This window comes from Mauremys mutica, chromosome 19, assembly GCF_020497125.1.
Source record: "Mauremys mutica isolate MM-2020 ecotype Southern chromosome 19, ASM2049712v1, whole genome shotgun sequence".
Taxonomy (NCBI): Eukaryota; Metazoa; Chordata; order Testudines; family Geoemydidae; genus Mauremys; species Mauremys mutica.
The window spans coordinates 26,480,565-26,506,415 of NC_059090.1; the positions used below are offsets into that span (position 1 = coordinate 26,480,565).

At 43.2% G+C, this 25,851-nt stretch overlaps 2 protein-coding genes across 11 annotated transcripts in view; both read left to right on the forward strand.

Annotated features, from left to right (window-relative positions):
• Positions 1-19,237, forward strand: part of PITPNA (phosphatidylinositol transfer protein alpha) — a 45,376-nt gene extending 26,139 nt beyond the window's left edge. For 4 of the 5 annotated variants that reach the window (XM_044993966.1, XM_044993968.1, XM_044993970.1 and 1 more), the window contains 8 exons: positions 246-253; positions 1,298-1,372; positions 1,800-1,883; positions 6,259-6,336; positions 6,598-6,708; positions 13,157-13,279; positions 14,046-14,115; positions 16,294-19,237. In XM_044993966.1, coding sequence (XP_044849901.1) covers positions 246-253; positions 1,298-1,372; positions 1,800-1,883; positions 6,259-6,336; positions 6,598-6,708; positions 13,157-13,279; positions 14,046-14,093 — 527 coding nt within the window. In that variant the 3' untranslated portion in view covers positions 14,094-14,115; positions 16,294-19,237. The remainder of the gene's footprint in view (positions 1-245; positions 254-1,297; positions 1,373-1,799; positions 1,884-6,258; positions 6,337-6,597; positions 6,709-13,156; positions 13,280-14,045; positions 14,116-16,293) is intronic. The other variant, XR_006574404.1, reaches the window with a different exon arrangement.
• Positions 19,238-20,648: 1,411 nt separating this feature from the next.
• INPP5K (inositol polyphosphate-5-phosphatase K) overlaps positions 20,649-25,851 on the forward strand; it is a 30,189-nt gene continuing 24,986 nt past the window's right edge. The window contains exons 1-2 of one of the 6 annotated variants that reach the window (XM_044993700.1): positions 20,649-20,729; positions 21,458-21,532. In XM_044993700.1, coding sequence (XP_044849635.1) covers positions 21,477-21,532 — 56 coding nt within the window. In that variant the 5' untranslated portion in view covers positions 20,649-20,729; positions 21,458-21,476. Of the gene's footprint in view, positions 20,730-20,755; positions 20,930-21,078; positions 21,133-21,454; positions 21,533-24,245; positions 24,426-25,851 lie in introns of those variants that run through there. The other 5 variants (XM_044993701.1, XM_044993699.1, XM_044993703.1 and 2 more) reach the window with 5 other exon arrangements.

Consider the following 25,851-nt stretch of genomic DNA (forward strand, 5'->3'; position numbering starts at 1 on the left):
CAGGAGGTATCTAGTCCAACCCCCTGCTCAAAGCAGGACCAATCCCCAGACAGATTTTTGGCCCAGATCCCTAAATTGCCCCCTCAAGGATTGAACTCACAACCCTGGGTTTAGCAGGCCAGTGCTCAAACTATTTGTCCCCTTCTTGCTGATATTGGGTGGAAGTGGTTTGCAACTATTAACTTTTCTTTCTCATTAATGTAATGTATCTCTTTCTTTTTCATGTGTTTGGTTTCTTGGAGCAGTTATTACAGTAAGTATTGCTTTTATCAGTGATCTGTTGTGCTTGGAAGTGTGTGTAAATCTGTCTGGAACAAGGCACTGTGTATATGTATAGGGAAGTCTCTGACCTGAGCTAGTGGAGTTGCTACTTTCTCAGTTAGCTGGTTACATGGATGAGGAACTGAGTCTCAACATCTCCTCACAAACTGATGCATTAAATGACACAGATGATTCTTTATTTACTGAAGTGGCATTTGACGTTGCATCTTTCAGAACAAACCATTGTGGCAGATAGGTGGAGCAAACATAGAGCACGTCTATCCAGTCCTGCTGCCTTTGGGCAACATGATCCCATGAGTAACCTGCCCTCTGAATTCCTTAGCTCCTTTTATATACCAAGTGCTTCACTAGTCTTTACTCACCCCACCCCAACCACCAAAGTTATATAGTGGCTCCTCTTTTCCTATCATATCAGTCATTGTTTGAAACTGACGTCTCTTGCTCCTAAGGGTGGAGAAATTCAAGTAGCTGTGATGAAAGCTCTGCACACTGGACTGTCTGGTTTCAGTGCTTACCTGCAGACTAAGGTGCATGTTTCCAAGGACAGTTTGAATCCAGTTCTGGATCCACATTTTGTCTTTGAAAAGCCAACTTCTGCCCTGTTTCTTCCACATCTACCATCTAGTCAAAGCTGTACTTGGCAGTGTCTGGTTTACTTCTGTTAAACAGGCTTCCTCCCTTGAGTCTTCATTCCATTCTTTAAAAAAAAAAAAAAAAAACACCCTGTAAATCAAATAGATAGCAAGCTCCAATGCTCTGGGTATCAGACTTAAGTGTATTGTATGGACAACTTATGCTTTGACCTAATCTTGTACCTGGCCACCAGTGATGGGCGCTTTCAGAAATGTACATACAAATAGAAATCGGAAATCCCATTGTCACTGCATTCTAACCTTGGTCCTAGACCTGGGACCAGCTGTTTGATAACTTTGATGCTATACATCGGTCAATCAGCAATAAGATCATGTTAGTCTCTTGGATCCCAACAGGTAACCAAAATTTTTCTTTATGGCAGAATGAATACATGAAAGATGACTTTCTGATCAAAATTGAAACCTGGCACAAACCAGACCTTGGAATGCAGGAGAATGTAAGTGCTTTCAGTGAGGAACTTTGTGGCATTAAATGGCTAGATCTGTTGCTTGTCCTGTTTTTGAATTCAGTGTTGTTGTTGTTCTCTTCGCATTCCTGGGATTAACATACCTCGTGTCAGGTTAGCAAGGAGACTATGCCCCTTATGATTAGACTCCCTTTTGCTTGCTCTGGGTGGGAATGGATGCTTATTAAAACTGTACTCTTGTGCAGAAATTTGTTGGGTTTTGAATCTTCACTTCTGAATTACTCTTTTCTTTAGTTGATTTTATGTTTCAGCATTAACTGATGAAGCCCTCAACTCTGACCCCTGGTAGTGGGTGCTTGGTGCTCAGATCTTTTATCTCTGTTCTCCATTCTAGCTTGGAGTGGGAATGATGTGTAGATGGTTTGAATTACAAATCTGACTCCCACTTCTACTGCAGGTTCATAAACTAGAGCCAGACGTATGGAAGAATGTAGAAGCAGTTTATATAGACATTGCAGATCGGAACCAAGTGCTCTCCAAGGTATGCTGGTGGATAAAGTATTTCATGTGATGGCATTAATATTACAAAAGGAAGATTGATGCAAACCTCATTTCTGAAAATTAGCATGACCCTGCAGATAATTGGACAAGGAGTGAGAAGGGAAGGAGAGACTTATTTTAATGGGGGCATGACCATGGTTGCTGGAGGGGCTATACTCAGAATGCTTGATCAGGGCAAACTGGAAAGCATAGGGCAGATGATCCCCAAAACTGGTGGTTTATTCTATAATTAGATTTCACCAAGCCAGTAACTAAGCAGCTTCTGTAACACCTTAATGGTTACCAAGAAGTTAAAACACAGTTCCGTTTAACCAATTCATCCTTTGGCTCCCACCCAGACAGCCCAGTCTGATATAGTGAGAGTTACTTTACATATGGTAAATAAAGTTTTAAGTTCTACCAATCCTGTGAGATCGGACAAATTACCCACCAGGTCAATGAATATTTCAGATCTTACCCAAATGCATGCTTAAAGCCAATCCTTATTAACTAAATCTAAGATTTATTTAAAAAGAAAAGTTACTGTGGGTAAAAGATCATTATATATACAGATATGAATAATGTTCTTGTGTCAGTTTCATAGCAGAGATGGTGAGGCTGCTGATTTCTAAAAATCCTTTTAGAACCCGTTCAATAGGTTATAGTCCAATAGGCAGTCCGTGTGCATAGTTTTGTTCAAATTCTTCCATGAGAATTGCAGTGCTAATCCAGAAGAGACCTGGAGACCCCAGTCTTGTGATTTAGACTTAGACTTTCCCTGATGAAGTGTTAAGCAGATCTGAGATAGTAAGGATCAGGCCCGAAAGTTCCTTTATAACTGAAGTTCAGCTGATAAGCCTCTTGGCAGCAAATAATCACAGCAGGCATTCTGTGGATCAAGAATAAGTAATGTACATTGTTGCTTTGAAGTAAATCTCTATTTCTATAACTAGTTGTATTCATTAGCATAAGGCAATTAACTGTTCAAACAGTTCATAGGTAGCTTACTACAAACTTCAAGGAGCAATAAAGACAATGATATTATTACACCACAAGTTCTGTCTACGGTCAGTATCCCCTTTTGATCTCTGAATCAATGGAATATAGTAATGAAATATCATAGACAGGAACAGAAGTTTAGCATTTATAAGCTAATTAGATAATTGTCAAACTTCTAACAAGATATAGGTAAACACAAGCAAATACAATTAGTACCTACTTCTAATTCTCTAACAATACAGGCCTACATATCAAGGGCTCCAGTCTATTTAACATGCCTTTGCTAACTATCTACAAGGAATAGCCCTGTTTACCATTTCAGTACTCTTCTAATATGTCTTTGTGGGTTGTTTTCAGGTCACAAGGCTTGCTTGTCACTTAACTTTTGCTGGCTCAGCGTGGCAGAGGGCTAAAGCAAACTGTGGAGAACAGTTGAGTCCTTTATGGACAATTTTGATGTAACTCTTAATTTTGTATCCAGTGCCTTGATACTACAAGGGTGGGCTTGGTAGAAATGCCTAGTTAAGTGTTCTTCCTCTGTATATAGCATTGTAGTTGGCCATAGCACTTTGCTTAGCAAGGACTGACATTGTCCTTGTCTTGAAGAGCTTGGATTTCAAAGCAGCACAAAATAGACAATGGAGAAGAGAACAGGCGAGACCGGAAGAAATTCACAAAATAAGGTTATGGGGTTGGTTGGCTGGTGCTATATGCCTCACATTAACTTTTTTTCAGTATCTTCACCTTTTAAAGAGAATTAAGTTGTTTTTGTTTCAGTATAACAAATGCAGTATTCTGAAATGGACAATATTCAGATCTTTAGGGCCTTTAAATTACAGTAATAACAAATCAATTCCATCTCAGGGTTCTTGCAGCAAATCTCCATGAGCTCTGCCTTCATGGCTTGTCTAGTCACCAGAACCCTTCCATGGAATTATAGCTTGTATCTACGTATCAGAGGGGTGTGTGTGTGTACACACATTCTGGTACCATGCACAAAAAAAATTCATAATTCTCACCCACATACCTTCCAAGTGTAATTCACAGAAATGACTTGTCACATCCGAGGCTTGAAATTACACATGCAAAGCATTCTTTGAACAGGTGTTTGAGGGACATTTATCTGGGTATTTTGAAATACGAGTGATATTGAGCAAGAGAAGAGGACTGCATGGGCATTAGGGAAGATGGGGGTGGGGTGGGGGGGAGGAGGAGACTGTTAAACACTTTGACCCATGTACTCCTTTTTTTTTTCCCCCAGAAATGTATGTTGGCGTGGGAAGGGGTCTAAACTAGCCCAAATACTGTGGCAGCTAGTGATTTGTTTACCACCCGTTGGCATCACGGCCATTAATTTATGGTTGTGAACATTAAATTAACATTTTTCAAAATGTTTCCCAAGTTTTATGCACTTTAAATCATTTCCATTAATTTCCTTTCTCTCATTTGCTTTCTGATGGTATATACCATATGTATAATATGGTATGTCAAATAAATCCAGAAAGACAAGAATCCAAATCATGTGCAATGCTTACCGCAACATTTCCTGACCCTCACTTTTAAACTAACTCCACTTTAACAGGTCTCTGTGATTGTATAAATAAGGAAACTCAATATCTGAATCCATAGATAATGCTCCACCTCAATATCCAGCCTAAAGTTTTACTAATATGCTGATTAAATCTAGTGTACTATAAGGTTCCAACACTGTTGGTGACATGCTATTCAGAAAGCAATAGAATACAAAATAACTGCACTTTTTTCTATGCTGCATCAGTAAGACTGTAAATAAGTTGCATTACCTTGTTTAAACGGCCTTCTTTCTGTAACTTAGATGCACAGACATACCATGTTATGTTACTACATTTGTACTGTGTAATCATGTAATTAATATCCAATTGTAGGAAGAGTTAGGCCTGGTCTACACTAAAAAGGGGGTTCGAATTAGGGTACGCAAATTCAGCTACGTGAATAGCATAGCGAATTCGAAGTACCCTAGTTCGAACTACTCACCTGTCCAGACGCGGCGGGGTCGAACTCCGCGGCTCCCCTGTCGACTCCGCCACCGCCGTTTGCCGTGGTGGAGTACTGGAGTCGACCGCAGCGCTTCCGGAGTTCGAACTATCGCGTCTAGATCAGACACGATAGTTCGAACTCCGAGAAGTCGAACTCACCGCGTCGACCCGGCCGGTAAGTGTAAACCTACCCTTAGTCACTGTAGGAACCTAAGGTTCAGTTCTGCAATGAAAAGTATCTGTAAAGATGGCATGGTGTGGTTCCCCATTTAGTGACTCAACTGGAGTAAAGAAAGGTATTTTCTCTAATTTAGACTGGCATCAGAATGCAACTGAAGTTTCATTGTGGTTTGTGCATTATTTCTAGTAATAAACCTACTGCAAAACTCTGATTTGAGTGATATTGGTTTAATTCCATATCTCCAATGGGGTTACATTTGTGTAAATCAGGGCACAGTTTGGATCTCTGAATAGAACTGGACTAGTCTGTTGCTCCAGAACAATTCAGCTTGCTCTCTCAGGCTGTATTGGCTCTGCAGTGATGCCAGGAGTAAAGGCTCTTTTGGTCACCAAAGTCTGTAGCTATTACTTGTAATATGCACAAAGAGCAAGTCTCAGTAAGAAGGTGCCACATCTCAATTGCTCTTCTGCTCCTAAATATACTTAAAATTTGAATTTCCTGGTTTTTTTGCAGTTTGTCTCATTGGGAGTATTGCCAACACCAAGTGTTTTAAAATAATTAATTGGTCCCCCAAAAAATCATGGGATTTAAAAATAAAAAAATTTGGAGTTAGTTTCTAAATTAATCTCTTGGCTGGGTAATAAGGAACTTGAATCCCAAAGCAATTGGTTTGGAAGATTGACCTTGAAAATAGGGATTTAAACAAAGTGTCTTCATCTACACTTCCCTGCATCATAGAGAAGGAGTGCATTCTGACATGAGTACAGTGGTGATGCTGTTTGTATAGCACTGACTGATACTGATGCTTAGAAATACACAAGGTATCTCTGCATCAGAGTGCTATGTACGTTATTTCTTACAACAGCCATGTGTTCTAGTCGCCTCACGTTATAGGTGATAACGTGAACCCTGTCTTGAAAACTTTAGAAACTAGTATCAGACACAATGTACTAGTGGATTTGGTAGGGGTAACAAAGGTAACATCAATTTTATAGTACTCTTACTCAGCTAGGGCTAATGTACAGCATGGGGGAGTGCTTTTTTTTTTTTTTTCCCTTTGCCAATTTCTTAAAGGCTTCATGGAAAAAGTGGGTCTTGAGAAGGGCTTAGAGTTACTCTAGACATTAACCTCTCCTCCAAGATTTGTTTCTTATGGCTAAACATGTTTATATTTACAACAGGATTACAAGCAGGAAGAAGACCCAGCCAAATTTAAATCTGTCAAGACTGGACGTGGGCCTCTGGGCCCCAACTGGAAGGTGTGGATCACAGACCTCAGCACATCATGTCTGTTTTTGTGACTGGAGTGTGGTTGTCGGGGTCGGTCAGGCGTGTGGAGCTCGGGGTGTTAATTTGTATAAACAAAGGAGGAGGTATTGTCTTCATCTGTGTCAGTGGAGGGTCTTATGAATGTGTACTGAATGAGTGGGCTACTAGTTCTGAGGGTCCTGTCCCAGAAAAAGCTTCCTCCAGAGTTTCTGATTTCAGCTTGTCATATGAACATCCTTGTATCTTTGCAGAAAGAGCTGGGGAAACAGACAGATTGTCCGTACATGTGTGCTTACAAACTGGTAACAGTCAAGTTCAAGTGGTGGGGTCTGCAAAATAAAGTTGAGAACTTTATACAGAAGGTAAGTGAAACGGATCAGTACTGGGTTTTTAATGGCACTGCGGCCCCACTCTCCAACCCCACCCCAAGGCCCCACTCGCTGCTCGGTCCTCTCCTCTCCACCTCCTCTCCCCCTGTGTGAGCAGTGGGCAGGGCCTTGGAGGGAAGAGACCAAGTAGAGGAGGGGCCTCCAGGCGCAGCGCAAGCAGGGCCTCAGGACTGAGCGGGGGGCAGAGCCACAGTCCGGATGCTGGGGCCCACAAAAGTTTAATCCGGCCCTGAACCTGGTGCTGATGTGGGGTGGCAAGGAAAATGGAGAAATTCATCTCTGTCTGCAACAAGTCTTGTGGAAACCCACTTCCTGTCAGTTCAGCACATCATTTTACCTGATCCCACTTCTCACCTGAAAGACACCCTTCACTTGAAATCTTGTTCATTTAAAAAAATGAGTTAAATTGATTCTAATACTACACCTGATTGAGTCCCCCGGCAGCTCTTGTGTTTTTTACAGATACATTTTCTGAATTCGTAAGATTAGTTTCTTCCCTTATTGCTGTGTGGCGCTTTCATACAGCAAACTAAAGGAGAAACTTACCAGATACATCAGCGACCCAGTGAATCTGACTATATGCAAACTCATGTCAAATGTACAAAGCAAACCAACTGAAAAATAACTTTCTGTGTTTTAGTTGTGACACCAAGTGTTACTGTAACAATGGTGAGGGGGAAATCTTTCAGATCATTGTGATTTATTTTGTTGTTCTTAGAGTGCTTGCTCATGTCGATTCCAATTAGGTGTGTGCGCGCCGCGTGCACAATTGTCGGCAGGTTTTCCCCTAGCAGTACCTGTTGGGTTGGCTGTGGAGCCCCCTGAAGTCGCGCCTTCATGGCGCTGTATATAGGGCCCTGCTGACCCTCTGCCTCTCCAGTTCCTTTTTACCACCAGTGACGGTCGTTGGAGCGTTCTCTTTTTTTCTTGTCTCGAGTGATCTTCTAGTAGTTGTTTTTGTATATTTACCTGCAAATAGTTAATATAATAGTTTTAGTGTTAGCGTAGTTTGAACCCTTGTTACCGGGAGTTTTCTACCCCATTTTCCTTCCCTTTTCTGGGGCCGGGGCATGCCCCGGCCCCAGGGATTTAAACCAGACGGGGTCTTCCAGAAGCCAATGCCAAGTGGAGATCTGCACACAACCTGTCTAAAGTGCTTGGGGGGAGTCCCATCAAACGGACAGGTGCAAGATCTGTAGGGGATTCTGCCCCTGCGCCAAGAAGGAAAGGGACCACAGGTTGAAGCTGCTGCTGATGAAAGCAACCCTGCAGCTGCAGTCGGAGTTGAGCCCCATGGACCTGGCATCAGGGTGCAGTGCACTGGCTTCTCTTAGAGATGCGGTGCAGAGGAAGGACTCTGGGGTCAGAGACTCTCAGGATTGGCACTCCCCGGCGTTGAAGGCTGCCTTGTGGGCAGAATCGCGGCACCACTCTGTTGCCTGTGCCACATAAGAAGCACAGGAAGATGGACAGGGGGCACTCCCCCTCTACAGCACTTGAGTGTGAACCAACTAAAGGAGTGCGACCTGTGCTGGGCCACTGCTTCCCACTGGTCCAGCAGCCACCACCGTTGACTCCGGGCCCAAAGAGGGGCCTGCTAAGTCCAGTGCGTCTGGCGGAGGGCCAAGTGGAGGATTTAGACCTTCCCTCCACACCAGAGACCTTCAAGGCAGCCACGGATCTCATAGCCCTGATGGGGCCACACACTCCCGACCAGCGTGAGAGATCGCCGACCTGAAGCCTCGGGTGCCGCAGAGACCACCCATGCTGTCCAGGGATAAACCGGAAATGATGTGTCACCGCTGTCCCTCTCCCCGGCACTGATCCTGTGCACCGTGCTGCCTTGGTCACCATGCTTGGATTCCTCAGAGTCCGACTCTGAGGTGGACTCCTATGTGTCCTGGAGGAGACAGCACTGTGGACAGTGGCACGCTCAGAGAACCGCATCCCTCCAACGCAATCTTCAATTCCCTTTATCTTGGACTACCTGCTAAAGCTGAAACTGCAGGGCTTGTCACGCTCATCGATAAAGATTCATCTGGCCGCCATCTTGGCTTTTCACCCAGGAGAGGCGAGCCACTCCGTCTTTGCTAGCCCGATGGTGCAACGTTTTCTTAAAGTATCAGAGGGGTAGCCGTGTTAGTCTGGTTCTGTAGAAGCAGCAAAGAATCCTGTGGCACCTTATAGACTAACAGACGTTTTGCAGCATGAGCTTTCGTGGGTGAATACCCACTTCTTCGGATGCAAGTAGTGGAAATTTCCAGGGGCAGGTATATATAAGCAAGCAAGAAGCAAGCTAGAGATAACGAGGTTAGATCAATCAGGGAGGATGAGGCCCTGTTCTAGCAGTTGAGGTGTGAAAACCAAGGGAGGAGAAACTGGTTCTGTAATTGGCAAGCCATTCACAGTCTTTGTTTAATCCTGAGCTGATGGTGTCAAATTTGCAGATGAACTGGAGCTCAGCAGTTTCTCTTTGAAGTCTGGTCCTGAATTTTTTTTGCTGCAGGATGGCCACCTTAAGATCTGCTATTGTGTGGCCAGGGAGGCTGAAGTGTTCTCCTACAGGGTTTTGTATATTGCCATTCCTAATGTCTGATTTGTGTCCATTATCCTTTTCCTTAGAGACTGTCCAGTTTGGCCGATGTACATAGCAGAGGGGCATTGCTGGCCCCTTAAAGGACTAGACAGGCTATATCCTCAAATCCTGGCAGCCAGCCACTGCTTGGGCTCTTAACCTGGTACTCTCAAGGCTGATGGGGCCTCTGTTCGAGCCCGTACTGACATGCTCACTGTTCTATCTGTCATGAAAGTGGCTTTCCTGGTCACGATAACTTCAGCCAGGAGTGTCCGAGCTCAAGGCCCTCATATCTGACCCGCTTTATACCATCTTTTACAAGGACAAAGTGCAGCTTTGACCACACCTGATATTCTTCCCAAAGGTGGTATTAAATTTCCACCCCCAACCAGGACATATTTCTCCCAGTCTTTTTCCCGAAGACACACGGTAACAGCTGCAAGCAGAGGCTCCACTCCCTGGATGTTTGGCAGGCATTGGCTTTTTATTTTGAATGGACAATGCTGTTTTGCAAGTCAAACCAGCTGTTTGTCTTTGTGGCGGACAGGATGAAGGGTCTCCCAGTGTCCTCCCAAAGTAGGGTTATCAGATAGCAACTGTGAAAAAACGGGATGGGGGTGGGGGATAATAGGCGCCTATATAAGAAAAAGTCTCCAAAACCAGGGTTATCCCTTTAAAAACGGGACATCTGGTTGCCCTATCCCACAGGATATCATCATGAATCACGTCCTGTATACGGGCATGCTACGACCTAGCGAAGGCCCCAGCTTCCGCACTGACCAGCGCATTCCACCAGAGCCCAGGTGTCCTGGGCGGCCTTATTGGCCCAAGTCCCAATCCAGGAGATGTGTAGAGCAGCAACGTGGTCCTTGGTCCACACATTCACTTCCCTTTATGTTATTGCCCAGCATGCCAGGGATGGTGCAGCATTTGAGAAAGTGGTGCTTCAATCATTGATTCCATGAACTTTGACCCCACCTTCTAGGTAAGGCTTGGGAGTTACCTAATTGGAATTGACATGAGCAAGCACTAGAAGAAGAGAAAATGGTTAGCTACCTCTCATAACTGTTGTTCTTTGAGATGTGTTGCTCATATCAATTCCAAACCCATGCCTTCCCCTCTGTCGGAGTAATCCGGCAAGAAGGAACTGGAGAGTCAATGGATCAGCAGGGTCCTATATGCGACACCATGAAGATGTGACTCCAGGGGGCTCCACCGCTGACCCGACAGATACTGCTAGGGGAAAAGCGTTCTGACGACCATGCATGTGGTGCACACACACGTAATTGGAATGGACATGAGCAACACATCTTGAAGAACAACAGTTATGAGAGGTAGGTAACCGTTTTTGTTTTTCTTTTTTCAGTTAACTGTGGCCCTTTAAAAGAAACTTCAACTGCCCACTTCTTTTTGAGTGAATTAGTAGGTGTGACTAAGTTCTTTATGATGCCATATATGATAGCCCTTCTAGGCAGAGTACCCAGGAACACCTTCTATGATCCTGGTTATATGTCTGAAAACTAAACCAATTAAGCACTGTGTCTCTAGGACCTGCCATTAATGGGCTATCTATGCAAGCTTCACATGCCATGAATTACAAAGCCAAGAGACTTCTCCTCCAACAATTGCATGTGAAATTGGAGTCTCTTATCATGATTACAATGTGGATCTTCACTATTAAATGTAAATAAATCACTTCCTCTATTAAAAAAAATCAAAATTCTGTAATTTTAATGAGCAGCAGAAAATAGTATTTAATGGAAACATATATTGCTCTTTGGTTTTTAAGCCATCTCCTTGTTTTGACTCACACCCCAGTCTAGATGCTAGCCTGGCTCTAAGAGGCACATTGCTCACATCTAAAAAAGCAGGAAGTGTTTAATACTCCCAAAAGAATCATCTGTACAAAATGCAGCTTTAAATGAAAGTCAGGCCAAATTTGATGTATTATTTAGGTTCCTGTAAAAAGCTTACTTTTATAAAACCTAAGATCAAGGAAATGCCTATTAAATTAAAAAAAAAAGATATTTTCAAGAAGTCTTCCCTTGCCCTGTTTATAAACTACACATTGCAATTGGGCTAAGCATAGGAACCAAATTGTGAAATTGACTAGAAACATAATATATGTTTGTAAGGCATTAGTGTCTCCATTGCCTTAGTGCAGGGGAGGGCAAACTACGGCCCACGGGCCGGATCTGGCCCCTCATGGCTTTCAGTCCAGCCCGTGGGATTGACAGCCCCGTGGCGCAGTTAAAATTAACCTCAGGTGCTTGTAACTGGTCAAGGATGAGTTAAAAAATCCCACACTCTTACTTCAATAGTGTGTTTAGTATGATTCTCCTGTCCTGCCCTGTTAGTCCTGAAGCCCAGGCCATAACTTTTTCTTTGGAACCAATGTTGTTCAAAAAACAAACCTGGAATGCTTACTTAATCTCACACACACACACACACACACACACACACACACACACACACACACACACACACACACACACACACACACACACACACACACACACACACACACACACACACGTGCGATCAATGGATTGCACTCTCCTACCCTCATGAATGAAAATTCAGCTGCAGGTCACTGGATGGGGCACTTGGAAAAGATGCATTTCTTTGGGGATTCAAGACATTGGGTGATTCCGTTATGTTTCCATTGACTTTGGCAGGAATTGTCAAGTCTCCAGTTGCAGCAGCTATGCAGGAAGGTAGATGAGGGCGAGTCAATGCAGTTCTTCAGTGCTGCTTTTTTATCAAGAACCCAGAGTGGGTGTGATACCTAACAAACTCAATAACAACATCCCTGTCCAGAAGAGTTTATAATCTAAGTAGACACAGCAGAGAATGAGGGAAGGAATGGAACATAAAGGCAAAATGACTGAACAGATGCCTCTTACACCAGGAATGGAAGTGATCTGATGGGCAGACCTGGATTAGTCAATGTATACTTGGTGCAGATGTGCACAGTCCCCATCTTGTGCAGGGCACCCCTCCTCCCCCCCCCCCCAAAAAAACCCCCACCAACCCAGGGCCAGGAAGGAGGCGGGGCATTGTAGGTGGAGGGCCCTGTCTGGATGCAGTAGCGGGAGCTAATGGATCAGAGGAGGGAGCCAAGCCAGCCCCACTGGACTGGCACTGCTGCGGGGTGTGTGTGGGGTGGGCTTGCTCTCCAACACACACACATACACACCCCGCAGGGGGAAGGACCCAACAATCCATCCCACCAGGGCCTCCCACCCTCAGAGGGGGCCGTGCTGGGGGCCGGTAAGGTGTGGGGGGTGGGCAGTTCTCATAATGCACAGGGCCCCAAAATTCTTTAATCTGACACTGCTGATGGACTTCCAAATTAAACAAGAGGAATCAGAGTCCATAACTGCATGGCAAATCACTAACACTAATTATTAATTCCTTCTCTTTTAAGCCTATTATGTAGTCTCAAGAGACTGAGTCAATTCCACTGTAAACCTTATTGCATAACCCCTGGCTGTATGCAAGAACACAAAAAGATCCAGTTATGGACATTTTAAAAATCTAGAACACTAAATCACAACATCCATGGCTTCTCTAACAGGGGCATTTCGATTATAATGAACCAGAAATAGTTGGATTTTTTCTTTTTCCCCCTGTAACTTTCCTATGCTAGGCAAAATGATCCCATTCCCTTATAAAACAAAATGGCAAGCTCTGAGGTTAGACCTGTAGCAATTCCCAGTGCACACATCTTTATGACAATGCACATTAACTGACTGTAAACATATTGTGCTGCATGCTGAATTGTGTAGGATTCTTTTTGCTGAGCTTTTTAAGTCGTTTGTTCCCTCATCTTTGTTTTTGCAGCAAGAGAAACGTCTTTTCACAAATTTCCACCGGCAGTTGTTTTGCTGGCTTGATAAGTGGGTTGATCTGACTATGGAGGACATTCGCAGGATGGAGGAGGAGACCAAGAAACAGCTGGATGAGGTAAGTGGGGAAGAGAGCAGGTGTGGGCTGTGAGGCAGTATCTGTGTATTCTGAGCCCACTATGGGGTGGGAAAAGAAGGCCCTGCCATGGTATGCAATGCGCTCACTTACCACACAGGTCATGCTGCTTATGGTGGTTTAGGTAGTTGGATCTGACTTGTAGAGTCAGCTTCTTTGAGTTCTGGCTTCCTGGTTAGCACAGACTCCTTGTATTGCTATGGGACAACTTCTTTTATTGGTTTCATTGGTAATTTAGAAGATCTGTTACTGACTATTTTAAAATAAATGAAGATATCTTCTTACTTGTTACCCTAATGAATGTTCAGCTCAATGAGTCTCAGTAAGTTATCGGCAAAATCAGTCTCTGGGTACGGGGTGTGTTGGGTTTTTTTTGGTTGTTTTTTTAAAGGGAGGGGTGCTTTGAGAAATGTATGAAAACTCCAGCACCAAACCTACACTTATAATGAATATTCCTTTTAATTTTTTCACACTTCAAAATTTACTTAATTGTAGTACCATGTGCCTTTTGCCCTTTGGATAATAGAGCCCTAAAAGGGGCTGTAGCTTTGCCAGAAATGGTTTCAGGACCTGCACAACTTGTGTTTACACACTGCTTTAAATTAGGACAGTTTTCAGGGATGTGAGACTTCACCTCTGAGGCCGAGAAACTCTCACTCTCACACCCGTTTTTGATGTGGAGCTGACAGGGAAGCCGATTACCAGCATATGTTGGAACAAATAGCTAAAGATGCTTATTTTCTTTCAGATGAGAGAAAAAGACCCCGTGAAAGGAATGACAGCTGCAGATGACTAACGTGGCTTCCTCCTTGTGCACTGTATGTACCCAGAGTATCTGTCACACATTTTGTTGTGACATTCAATGCCATTTAGAGGAAAAATCAAATCAATTCAGGTCAGCAAGGAGTCAGTACAGAAATTGTGCGAGTCAGAAATCTGTAGAGCTGCTCACTTTGCCTGATAATGAATACACTTTTCACTATGCCAGCTGAGTTTACTGTACTGTTTCAGAATTATTTTAAACTGTTTGTGAGCATAAGGAAAGTGTTAAGGAAAGCATCACTTTATTAAGTATTAGAACAGCAAACACAAAGTTACACTGGTGCCTCATTTCTGTGCAATGTACCCATCACTTTGCATACCCTGTTACAGGCCTTTTCAAGAGTCCCAAATAATTAATAAATGAGCTTGAGTCCAGCAGCCCTGCCCTTTTGGACATTTGAGGGTGTATTGGCCTGGATTGTGCCCAGGAACAATGTTCATCAATGGACAAAGGCCTGGGGCAGCATCCATAGTCACAGGTCAGAGAAGGAAGATGTAGATGTTTCTTGAAGCTTCTGTTTTTGTCTTGTCTGTGTGCATCACTGTGGACACGCTGACTGTAGTGCTTTGATCCTTGGAGACGCAAGCATTTGCATATTTCAATTTTCCCTTGTTGGCCAAACTTTGTGCCAGTGCTCTAGGAAATGTACAGGTGATGGGGACAATTTTTTTTTATACTTCTGAACTGCTGACATGAAGCAAACTTGAGTGGCTGTGGGATAGGAAGCGATGTTTTTATCCATGACTGTAGCAATATTAGTGGGAAAATGGTGGAAGCTAAATGTCTGAAAGGCACTACTGATCAAGAGGAAAAAGTGTAGAAGGTTATACAAGCTGCCTGTACATTATTTATCTAGATGGCAGTAGCTCCCACAGTGTGCTCTGTGCTTTGTAAACAGAGCAAGATGCAGTACCTTCCCCAAAGAGCATACAGTCTAAAAAGGTAAGATAGACAAAGGGAAAGATGTTCAACATGCAAGCCAAATGGCCAGGAAGATGATAGGCATATCTTCTTAATCTCACTCTTTTTGTTAATATTTAAATTGTTCCTGATTTCTTTGGAGACGTATTAGTTTTGTTCCAACCCATAGCTACAAATCATCTTAATTTAAATTTTAAAAATTCAAGCCAGCTAAAATCATAGCTTTGCCATTCTTTTTCCTATGAGCCCTCCCCCTTCCTTCCTTAAAATAATGAACCTAACCTCCTACCCTACCTCCTTGATACCTCTCCTGAAAATCTTCTACCTCCCTTTGCTCAACGTTGTTCTGGGTACCATACACATGTAGAGTAGAAAACAGTCTGTGCCTTGATGAGCAAACAATCAAAATAGACAAGACAGACCCAGGTTCAGGGAAAGGGATAAGAATGTAAAAGCAAACTGAAGAGAATATTCTCCAGCATCATATTAATTCCACAATCTTTTCTTTGTTCACTTTTAATAAAAAAGTTTTGGGTAGGTTTTTGTTTTGTACACTTTTTCTACGGTGGGAGTTAGTGAGGGGAAGGAAGGAAAGGTTCCCATTCTGTAGAAAGATCAGAAATTTAAAGGCACTAACATCGGAGGAATTTCCGGTGCAGTGTGGCTCCCTTATTCTGGCTGTTTCAAAGGGTTACCCATGGAGGGATATGGCACTGGGCCCTGGTGGCCCTGTGTTCCCTTTTCTGCTGTGTCTGCCTGAATGTTCTCCTATTCCCTTGCCATACTACCTGTTGGCTGATCTGGGAGTTGCAGGCTCAGTCTCTGGGCTTCTGGTTCAGCTTCAACTTTCATCTCCCTCTTCCCTTCCACTAGCCCCTGATTGAGTTGCTAGTTAAATTCAGTTCCTGTCCGTTACCTAACCCCATACTCAGCTTCTCCTTCCATCTGGAAATGAGTTGGTAGCCTTGTCCGATAGGTTATTTGGGATGAAAGGTGCTAGATAAATATATTATAAATTGTCCTCTTTGGCAGTCTCTGCAGATAGACTCTGGATTGAACTCTGCGCTAGGTTGGATCCGAGGCTTGTTGATGGGACAGAATGGAGTAGCCTGTCCTGCCACTGCTTATGCTGGATTCAGTCTGTGACTAAATGAAGGACTTTTCCTTCAGGGCTGTCAATATTGCACCTTTACTGGCACATTTAATTTCAGACATGGTTTTAAAATGTTTTACTGTTGTCTCTTTCTCCTAGTTTGCAAGACAGTCAGCAGGAAGGCCCAGAGACTCCACCCTCTTGACCAATGGACCATCTCTGGATCAAGCCTTTCTATATCCAGTCGGCAGGCGATTTTAAATCTCCCATAGCTAATTCTAGATGCCCTTTAATATTGTGAGCAAATAGACAGTCTGGTACTAAGCACTCCAATGTTAGCACGTATGTGAAGGAGGCAGCTCCTTGAAGACGTGTGACTTATAGATTGCTGTATTTATGACTCCTCCCTCCTTTTTTCATTGTGTTCAGACCAATTTCCATGTGGCCCTGTTTGATTTCCAAGTGGCATTTTTAGCTGAATTAGTCTTGTGATGTGGTGATTTAGATTTATTTAGTTTGTTTTCAAAACTGGGATAAACTGCTGCCTTTGTCCAGTCCCAGCCCTTCACCATTCTTTGAGTGTCCATTTATGGAGAGGGAATTGTCAGTATTTATTTTAGAGTGCAAAACTATTCCACAGAATTCTAGACTCTGACTTTTGCTCCGAAGGTCACGATATTACTGGCATACAGGCTCCAACACGCACCTGTGTTGCTAAGGTCAAGTCTGCTGTTAAGAGACCACCATATGTGGCCACTGCAACAGCATTACTTGGTATGTCTAAACACACACAACTTAAAGGATACCTTCTGTTCAGTCCCTTTATGTGTGAATGCTGAGACCTTGAATCCATCTTTTGTCTAGATAGGTGTCTTTCCTTTGGCCCTTGGAACTATGTTGGTGTTCTATAGTTGTGTGTATAAATCAGCCTTTTAAAATTGTTATGATAACTTACCTGATGAATCTCACAATCTACTGGACTGCCCTTTATTATGATTGCTCATAATTTGTAAAACTAGCGCTATTTTGATCGCCCATCAAAAGAAAATGAGTGTCCCAGGACAAGCAGAATTTTGTGATGCTGATAGGCATAAATAATCTCCATATCCAATCACGCTCAGATGTCTGGATTTGTGCTGCTGTTCAGCAATAATACTTCTCTGCATACTCCCCATTATGAAATTGCTAGAACTTAGTTTGCCTTTCTGTGCTGCGAAAAGACAAGATGTAAGGCCAAGCAATCTCTGCACAAAATAATTGCAATTTCCCAGGGTTGCAAAGGATGTTGCTAAATGGCAGAAAACAGCTCCAGGACTCATTCTTAGTCTGTGTCCTTATGGTGGTATCTCAGTTTTAGACAAATAAGCTGGACAGAATCAAACAAACATTACTTTATTAAATACATGAGGAAACATGACTAGGAGAAACAAGGGCTTTCCTGGCTGATTGGTAGAGGCCAGTGTTTGGCTTGCTTCTGCCAGCAGCTATGTAATCAAACTTCATTCCCTTTATCTGTATTGGGTTGAAGTAAAGTGAAATGTAAATGCCAAAGGCAGCTGTGATGATACCATTTCCACTTTCACCTCCACCTCCCCACTTTTTTTTTTTTTTTTAAATAATGCTGGCTTCATGCAGTTATGCCTGACTTGTACTCAGCCTCTTACAAACCTCCATCAGATAGTAGATTCTGAATCAGTCCCATGCCATGCTGAATGAAAGTGCGGGGATGAATTGTTTTCGGTGTAGGAGAAAGATGCACAGGGCTTGCTCTAGAGGAAGAGGCTGGTTTTCAGTCAAGAGGCAGTTTATTCCCCCTCTCTCCATGCCCCCCCCTTTTTTTTTTTTTTGGGTGAGTCTGTTCTTTTGCCTTACAGATGTCTAAGTGCAATAAGCTCTGTTGAATCGTACTGGTGACTCTGGCTGATCCTTCTCAGTGACCTCAGAGGGTTTTTGGGACGTGGATTTTAGCATACTCACAAAGTAGAAGTAAAACCAGCTCATTATTAAATAATAGTCTAAGATATTAAACCTTAATCTTCAAGACTATTTGGGACCAGGAAAGTTGTTTTTGTGGCACTATTTCTCTAGGGGTTTGAGAAGCAGAGTCCAGGAGTGTACGCCCCTTACTAGAGTTCCCTCAATCTAGAATATTTTAATTGAGAATTAACGCATTGACTTGTTAACATCTTGTCAGTAGCAGAGTTTAAGGAGGGATTCTTACACTTGGGGAAAACTTGAGAATATATAACATGATTGTTCTTAGATACTTTTTTTTAATATATATATATATTATATTCAAGAGGTTTTCTAGCTGACATTTCATCTCCATGGAAACAGATTGTGACATTATAAAGACGGGATCAGAAAAAGATTGTGTATGAGGGTGAAAGCTTGTATTTAAACACAAAGCTTTCCTGATTAGCAGTAATTACCAGGAAAAAATGCAGGAAACTGCAAGCTAAATACATGATTTAAAAAAAAAAATTCACGTTTATCCAGAGTGAAAGTTTTCCTCAAAGTTGGGATAGAGAGATCCTGTAGACACCTCTCTCAAGGGCAGTCTTGATCCTTGGTTCCCACTAGTGAGAGCATAGCGAAATGTAACAATCTTCACTGATTGTATTCGTGTGCTGTATATCTCTTGCATTGGCTTTGGCAAGAACCCAAAACCTGATGACTCCCGGAGGGGTTAATGATTGGATGTTTGTTTGTTCTAGGGGGATCGTTGTGCTGTCACATTCTCTTCAGATCCAAACCGGGTGCCCTGGTTGGATTTTAAACACTGCAGTTCTGATCGGAAGCAGGTGCCTTGGTGGAGAGGCCCATGGGCTGGGATGTTTTAGCTGGAGTTTACCTGATGGAGGCCACAGTGACACTCTGTACTCCCAGCACACTTGCACCTTTCTGGGTTTATCCTCCTACAGCCCCTGCTGGGACTCCCTGACAAGTTTTGATTGGTTCATAGTGCTATTCCTTTTACAACATACACTTTGTAGAATTAATTAGATTATCTTGTTTCTTTAATGTGAGTTTGTGCCTTTTTGTCTCCTAATCTTCCAATACAGGCATATTGGAAACAAATCGAATAAAATCTTAGACAGAGCTTTTTGGAGTCCGTTGTCTATTTTATACCTTATTATGTGGGTCTAATATTCCACATGCATATGCTATTGTGTAAAATCTAATGATTATAGAATTATGTACAGAGGACCTACAGTTTGCTGGATTCCTTACAGAACAAACAAGGCTTGATTCTGATCTCACACTAATGTAAATCAGGAGTAACTCCACTGAAGTCAATGGAATTACTCTGTTGTAAAACTGATGTAAAATAAGAATCTGACCATGTTACCTGTATTTACAATCTAATAGCTGTAATGCAGCAAACAAGTGGAGAGAGAAGACATAGGTAAAAATATTAAATGGTTACTTAAGTCCATTATGTGAACAACTTGCTGGTCTTTAATATTAATCTTGGTGTAGTGGGTATTTGAGAGGGAGTAAGGGCAGCATAAAAATTAGATTAAAGTAGGGGTTCTGTCAGTTCTAGAGTGACCATATGTCACTTGGGCATTATTTATGTTATTTTTCACAGGCCTATTTTCTTGCTGTGGTTGGGCCTGGGCCACTCTTTTCTGTGAATGTTCTGGGTGTTCTAGCCCTACCCCTGCAGGTGTGGCAGCTCTATCCTCAGACTAGAGCTGGGGTCTTTGGAAAAGGGAGACAAGTTTATGGTGGGTGTCTTGTTGGGGTTTAAAGATTACTTACTCAAGGGGAAAAAAATTCTGGAAAAAGGAGGGCAGAGCAAGCTCTTCCTGTCTATTTTAAATGGTGAAATATCATTGCTGTCAAGCCAGGATTCCTACTTGGGGTGGAGGCTCTTGGTGGGGGTGGGGACTAAAGCCCTTCCTCTCTAATCTACCTATGGACTCCTGGAGACCAGTGGCCCATCTAGCCCGCACTCTGTGGATGGGGCTGTTGCGAGTTGTGGCAGAGGAAGGGGGCAGCATGAGCCCCTGGACTCTTGTGCCAATACCTGCTGGCCATAGTGGGAGTGGAGTGGCTTGCAACAGGGAGTCCAAAGAGCAAGTGTGAAAAATCATGATGGGGTGGGGGGTAATAAGTGCCTATATAAGAAAAAGCCCCAAATATTGGGACTGTCCCTATAAAATTAGGACAGCTGGTCACCCTAGCTTGCAATCCTTGCTGTCAAGTGGCAAAGAGCTCCATAGGTTACTCCCCGGTCATGCCCATGTAGGGTGACCAGCTGTCCCAATTTTATAGGTACAGTCCTGATATTTGGGGATATTTATTCTATAGGCGCCTATTTCTAAACCCCCCGCCCCCCGTCCCGATTTATTGCTATCGGGTCACCCTACGCCCACGTTGGCCTCTGTTTGTGTCACGTGATCTGCGCTCCCTCTCCTCCAGCCTGCAGGGAAGCCCGCCCCCATCTTCCCATTGGCAGGCAGCGGCCTCCCCCTCCTCACGTGGGCTGTGGGTGGAGGGTGCGAGCGGGACCCGTCGCAGGCCGGGACGCATTGCCGCGAGCGCCGCCGGCCTGAGGAGAGCAGCGGCGGGAGCTCCGCCCACAGGTGCGGCGGGTTAGAGTCCGAGCTGGCCTGAAAGCGCCTGTCTGGGGCGGCTGCGGCCCCCGCTGCGCCGCGCTCGGGTCCCGCTGCCCGGGGGCCCAGGCGCCCGGATAGGCCCGGCCTTGGGGCGGGCCCCCGCCCCCCAAGGAACCTGCCCCGCCTCTCGAGAAGGGCCTACGGAGTCGGGACCCCCCTCGGAGGATGTGCGCGCGGGGGGAGCGGGCTCCGGACCCCCCCTCGGTCGGGCGTGTGGGCGGGGGGGCGTGGAGAGGCTAGGGAACACCCCTGTCCGACCATGTAGGGGTGTGGTGTGGTGTGGTGGCGGCGACCTGGGAATGACCCTCACTCCCTCCCCCATGTACTTGTGTGTGGACTGGGGATGACCCTCCATCTCCCCTGCACGCAGGTGGCTTGGGGACAACTGTCCCCCTGGGTGCATATATACCTTGGGGGGAGGGATACCCTCGGGGGGGAACTCGGGGACACCCCCATGTAAGTAAATAAATATATTTGGGTTTTCAGGGGGTTGCAGTACCTCGGGGCTCCTGTCTGGTTTACTGATGAGGGGAGTAGGGGCCCAGGGACACACCTCTGGTATAGGTATGTGGAAGGAAGGGGACCAAACTCTTTTTGGTGAGAGGGCACCCTGGGATCCCACTGGGCTGTTGGTTCCTGGCACTCAGCCTGCTGACATACCCATTTCCTGACAAGAGCTCCTACTTTCCCAGCAGGTCTTTGAGGAGGGCAAGGATGGAACCCAGGGGCCTGGCCCAGCCAATTGATTTAGAGATCATGAAGAATCTCAGGTAAGCGAGTTTTGGATTGAGCTCCATCAAAACTTGGGGGTTTTGATGAAGAAGTGGGAATTTTTTTGTAATGTGTTTGTGAAGTCTATTTGTGCCCGAGTTTCCTCCTACTTTATATTGCTTCCCGGGGGGAAGAGGAAGAGAATTGTTTGCTCTCTGGGTAGACTAAGCTGGGGTAGCCAGAACAAAATTAGGTCGGGATAACTACATTGCTCAGGGGCGTTAAAAATCCACATCCCCATGAGCAGTGCAGTCAAACCTACCTAACCCCCAGTATACACAGCTCTCGATTAATGGGAGAATTCTCCAGTTGACTTAGTTACCACCTCTTGGGAGATGGATTACCTGCACCACTGGAAACCTCTCCGGTTGGCATTGGTAGTGTCTATATTGAAGCGCTACAGTGGCCCAGCTGCTGTGGTTTAAGTTTAGGCATACCCTGAGGAAGGAAGTCAGAGGGAACCAGAGCCTGAAAATGGAGTTCACTACAGCTTGACTGGTGAATTGTGACTTGACCAGAGTGGACTGTGCTATAACTTTTATTTCTTTGTATTAACCTAAGGACTTTGAATGCTGTGTTCTGTTCTGGTTGTGACTGCAAATACTGGTTGGGTTGCATTAGTCTCAAAAGAGTATACAAGTCTTCTCTACCAGGAGTCTGTCTTGGTTAGATTTGCTGAGCAGAGCTTACAGTATACAGCAGGAATGCTGGAACCCAGTAGCTCAATCTAGGACGTGGTGAGTCTGTGTGGCCTACCTTGAAGGAAGAGTGAGACCACTTGGGGGTCTGACACCCTAAAGGGGCTCCTCCAAGAGACTGTTTAAAAACTGTAGATCTGTGACAGGGGTCATCTTCATTCTTTCACCCATTATCTTCATCTGTCTTCATGCACTTTGTTGAGCCAGCTCTTCCAGGGTTCAGGGGCTGGTATATGTTTGTGTTCTGAAGACCTCCCTCGTTCATACTAGTTGCTGCTTCAGTGCAGAAAACTGCTTAATTTTATGCAGCAGCTGCAATATTAGTGGCTATTACTAATGGAGCTTAGTGGTTTGTGTCAGCAGTGAGAATTAACCTTACAGCTGTAGTAATATATGGACTATTCCCCTTCTTAAAGAAGAGATTAGAAGATCTCATGACCTGCTGAAATCCCTGATTAGATCTTTTTTTTTTTTTAAATAAAAGCCCTTGAAAGTTTATATAATGGCTTGTAATTACTGAAGCATGTGATGACTGTCCCAGCTCATTAGCAAGGAGTTATACTAATTACCAACTTTGCATAGTCACATAGAGTAAAGAAGAAAAGCTGATTTTCTACTTTTTAAACTTTTGGAACTTGAGTAATTTCAGACAGGAGAACTGAACATTGTTTGACTATTTAACAGGTTTTTTTCTAATTAAAAAAGGCCCACTTCTTAATTTTTAATGTAGAGAGTGAAATCTGCTGTACTTGTTTAGATTCAGAACAACATACCAGAAACCAAAATTCTTCCCTTCACTGGCAAATACAAAGGGAAGGAGTTAAATGAGTCTCTGACTTTATTTTTGCTACAGGCCAGTGCTTTTAACATAATGGCTTCTGGGGGGTTGAATTGTGATGTCTCAAGCACTGGACTATGGACTTGACAGTGAATGGAGAAAGCTTCTGTTTACAAACCACTATGGGTAATTGTCAGTAATAGACAAAGAAATACAGAAAATGGGTGTAAAACTTAAACTGGGATTTGACTAAGATATTAAGCCCTTTGTGAAGTTTCCCAGATATGTCCTCTTCCCTCTGAACCAAGCAACTGAGGCATTTTGAGGACGTGTAGGATTTCCATTTGCCAGTCTTTTCAGGAGAAAAGCTAGGGCACCAATGACTGCTTATGTGATCTTAGAGTAAATCTATTAATATATAAGTTAAATAATTGTTTTTTAAAAAACCCTCACAGTTTGATTTCTGTAGACATATTAAGGGGAAATAAAGGAAATTCTAGTTACTAGAAATAAATCAAATGACGATAAGGCATCATAGATTGTGGAAAAGTTTTGCCAGAGTGCTCTATTTGTCTAGAGCTATGAGGAAGGCACTATAGCAATAAATATTTCTAACTCAGTTTCTCTGCTGTCAGGTAGTTAACAAGAATTTATAGGACTGGGTGCTCTCTAAAAAAAAAAAAAAAAAAAAAAAAAAAAAAGCAGCATTGTTCAGTCTTGGAAGTTCATATAGATTCATATGTTTTGGTTTTTTTTTGGTTTTTTTTTTAAGGCTAGAAAGGACCATTGTGATCATCTACTCCAGTGGTTTTCAAGCTTTTTTCATTTGCAGATCCTTAAAAAATTTCGAATGGAGATGTGGATCCCTTTGAAAATCTTGGACATAGTCTGTGGATCCCAGGTTAAAAACCACTGGTCTAGTCTGACCACCTGCATAACCCTGGACAGAGAACTTCCCTGTATTAATTCCTGTTTCAAATCTAACAGCTGTGTTTGAATTAGAGCAGATCTTTTAGAAAAAGAATCCAATCTTGATTTAAAACTTACCAGTGATGGAGAATCCACCATTGCCCTTGTTAAGTTGTTCCAATGATTAGATACCCTCACTGTTAAAAATTTGCACCTTATTTCTAGTCTGAATTTGTCTTCATCTTCCAGGTATTGAGTCTTGTTATACCTTTATTTGCAAGATTGAAGAGCCCTCTATTATCAAATTTCTGTTCCCAATATAGGTACTGATAGACTGTGATCAAGGCACTCCTTCTCCTTCTCTTTGGCAAACTAAGATATAACTCCTTGAATTTGTTGCTATAAGGCATGTTTTCCAAACCTTTAATGGTGCTTGTGGCTCTTCTCTGGACCCTCTTCAATTTTTCGTCATCCTTGTGGACATCAGAACCAGTGTCAAATACAGAGGTAATATAACCTCCCTACTCTACTCAATAGTTCCCTGTTTATACATCCAACAATTGTATTAGCCTTTTGCTACGGTGTTGCCCTGAAAGCTCATGTTTAGCTGATTGTCCACTATGACCCCTCAAGTCTGTTTCACAGTCACTGCTTCTCAGGATAGAGACCCCCTTCCTGCAAGTATGGCCTACATTCTTCATTCTAGATATATAACCTTACATTTGGCAATATTAAAATGTACATTGTTTGCCTTCATGTAGTTTGCCAAGTGATGCAGATCACTCTATATCAGTGACCTATTCTCTTCATTATAACCACTTCATGTCATCTGCAGACATTATCAGAAATTATTTTGCTTTTTTCCAAGTCATTAATAAAGATGTTAACTAGGGCCAAGGACCAGTCCCTGCAAGACTCCACTAGAAATACATCAGCTGCTTGATGATTCCCCTTTCATAATTACGTTCTAAGATCTGTCAGTTATCTAGTTTTTAATCAATGTAATGTGTGCCATGTTGATTTTTGTATCATTCTAGTTTATTAATCAAGATGTTGTTCAGTCCCAAGTAAATGCATTACAGAAGTCTAAATATATTACAGCAACTTTATTACCTTTATAAACCAAACTTGTATCTCATCAAAAAATATCAAGTAGTTTGCCTAGACTTATTTTCCATAAACCATGTTGATTGACATTAATTATATTTACCCTTCTTTAATTCTTTATTAACCAAGTCTCATCTCATCCATTCAATTTTTTTGCCTGGGATTGATGTCAAGTTGACAGCCCTATATTTCTGAGATCCTCCTATTTACCCTTTTTAAATATTGGCACAACATTAGCTTTCTTCCAGTCTTCTGGAACTTATTGTAAATCAGTGTCAAGCAGAAAGCATGCTTGGGAAGGGCTCATTTCTGGGGAATACCGTGCCCCGTGATCCAAATGTCTAAAATAGGGTTCTCCTGGCTTGAACAGTGTTCTGACACATCACTAGGTGCTTGGATCAACAGAGTACCTTGAGTAGCTTCTTTATTTTGCAAGAGAACTTACTTGTGATGTCAGTCAGGTGAAGATCTTATCATACCTACTCACTGTGATTGTTGAGGATCAGTTAATGCTGATAGAGAGTTATAAAGTGCTAAGCGTTTATAGAGAATTATACCCAGTCCACTGGGATTGCCTAATGCCCTGTGGTGGTATGCCTTTTGCATTCCGTTTCTACAGCTACATTTTCACTACTCTGAAATTTGTCCTACAGTGATAGCTCACCAGAATGCTTAATCCTCGAATTGTTTGATTTTATTTTACCTCATATTTTCTCATTTTTTGGTGTGGATCCTCAGGCTGTCAGCCCTTTTCTTCTCTTGTCTAGTGACATCATCTAATTAAATTTTCCTCAATATTTGCTGATATTTTCTCCTTGAACTTTTG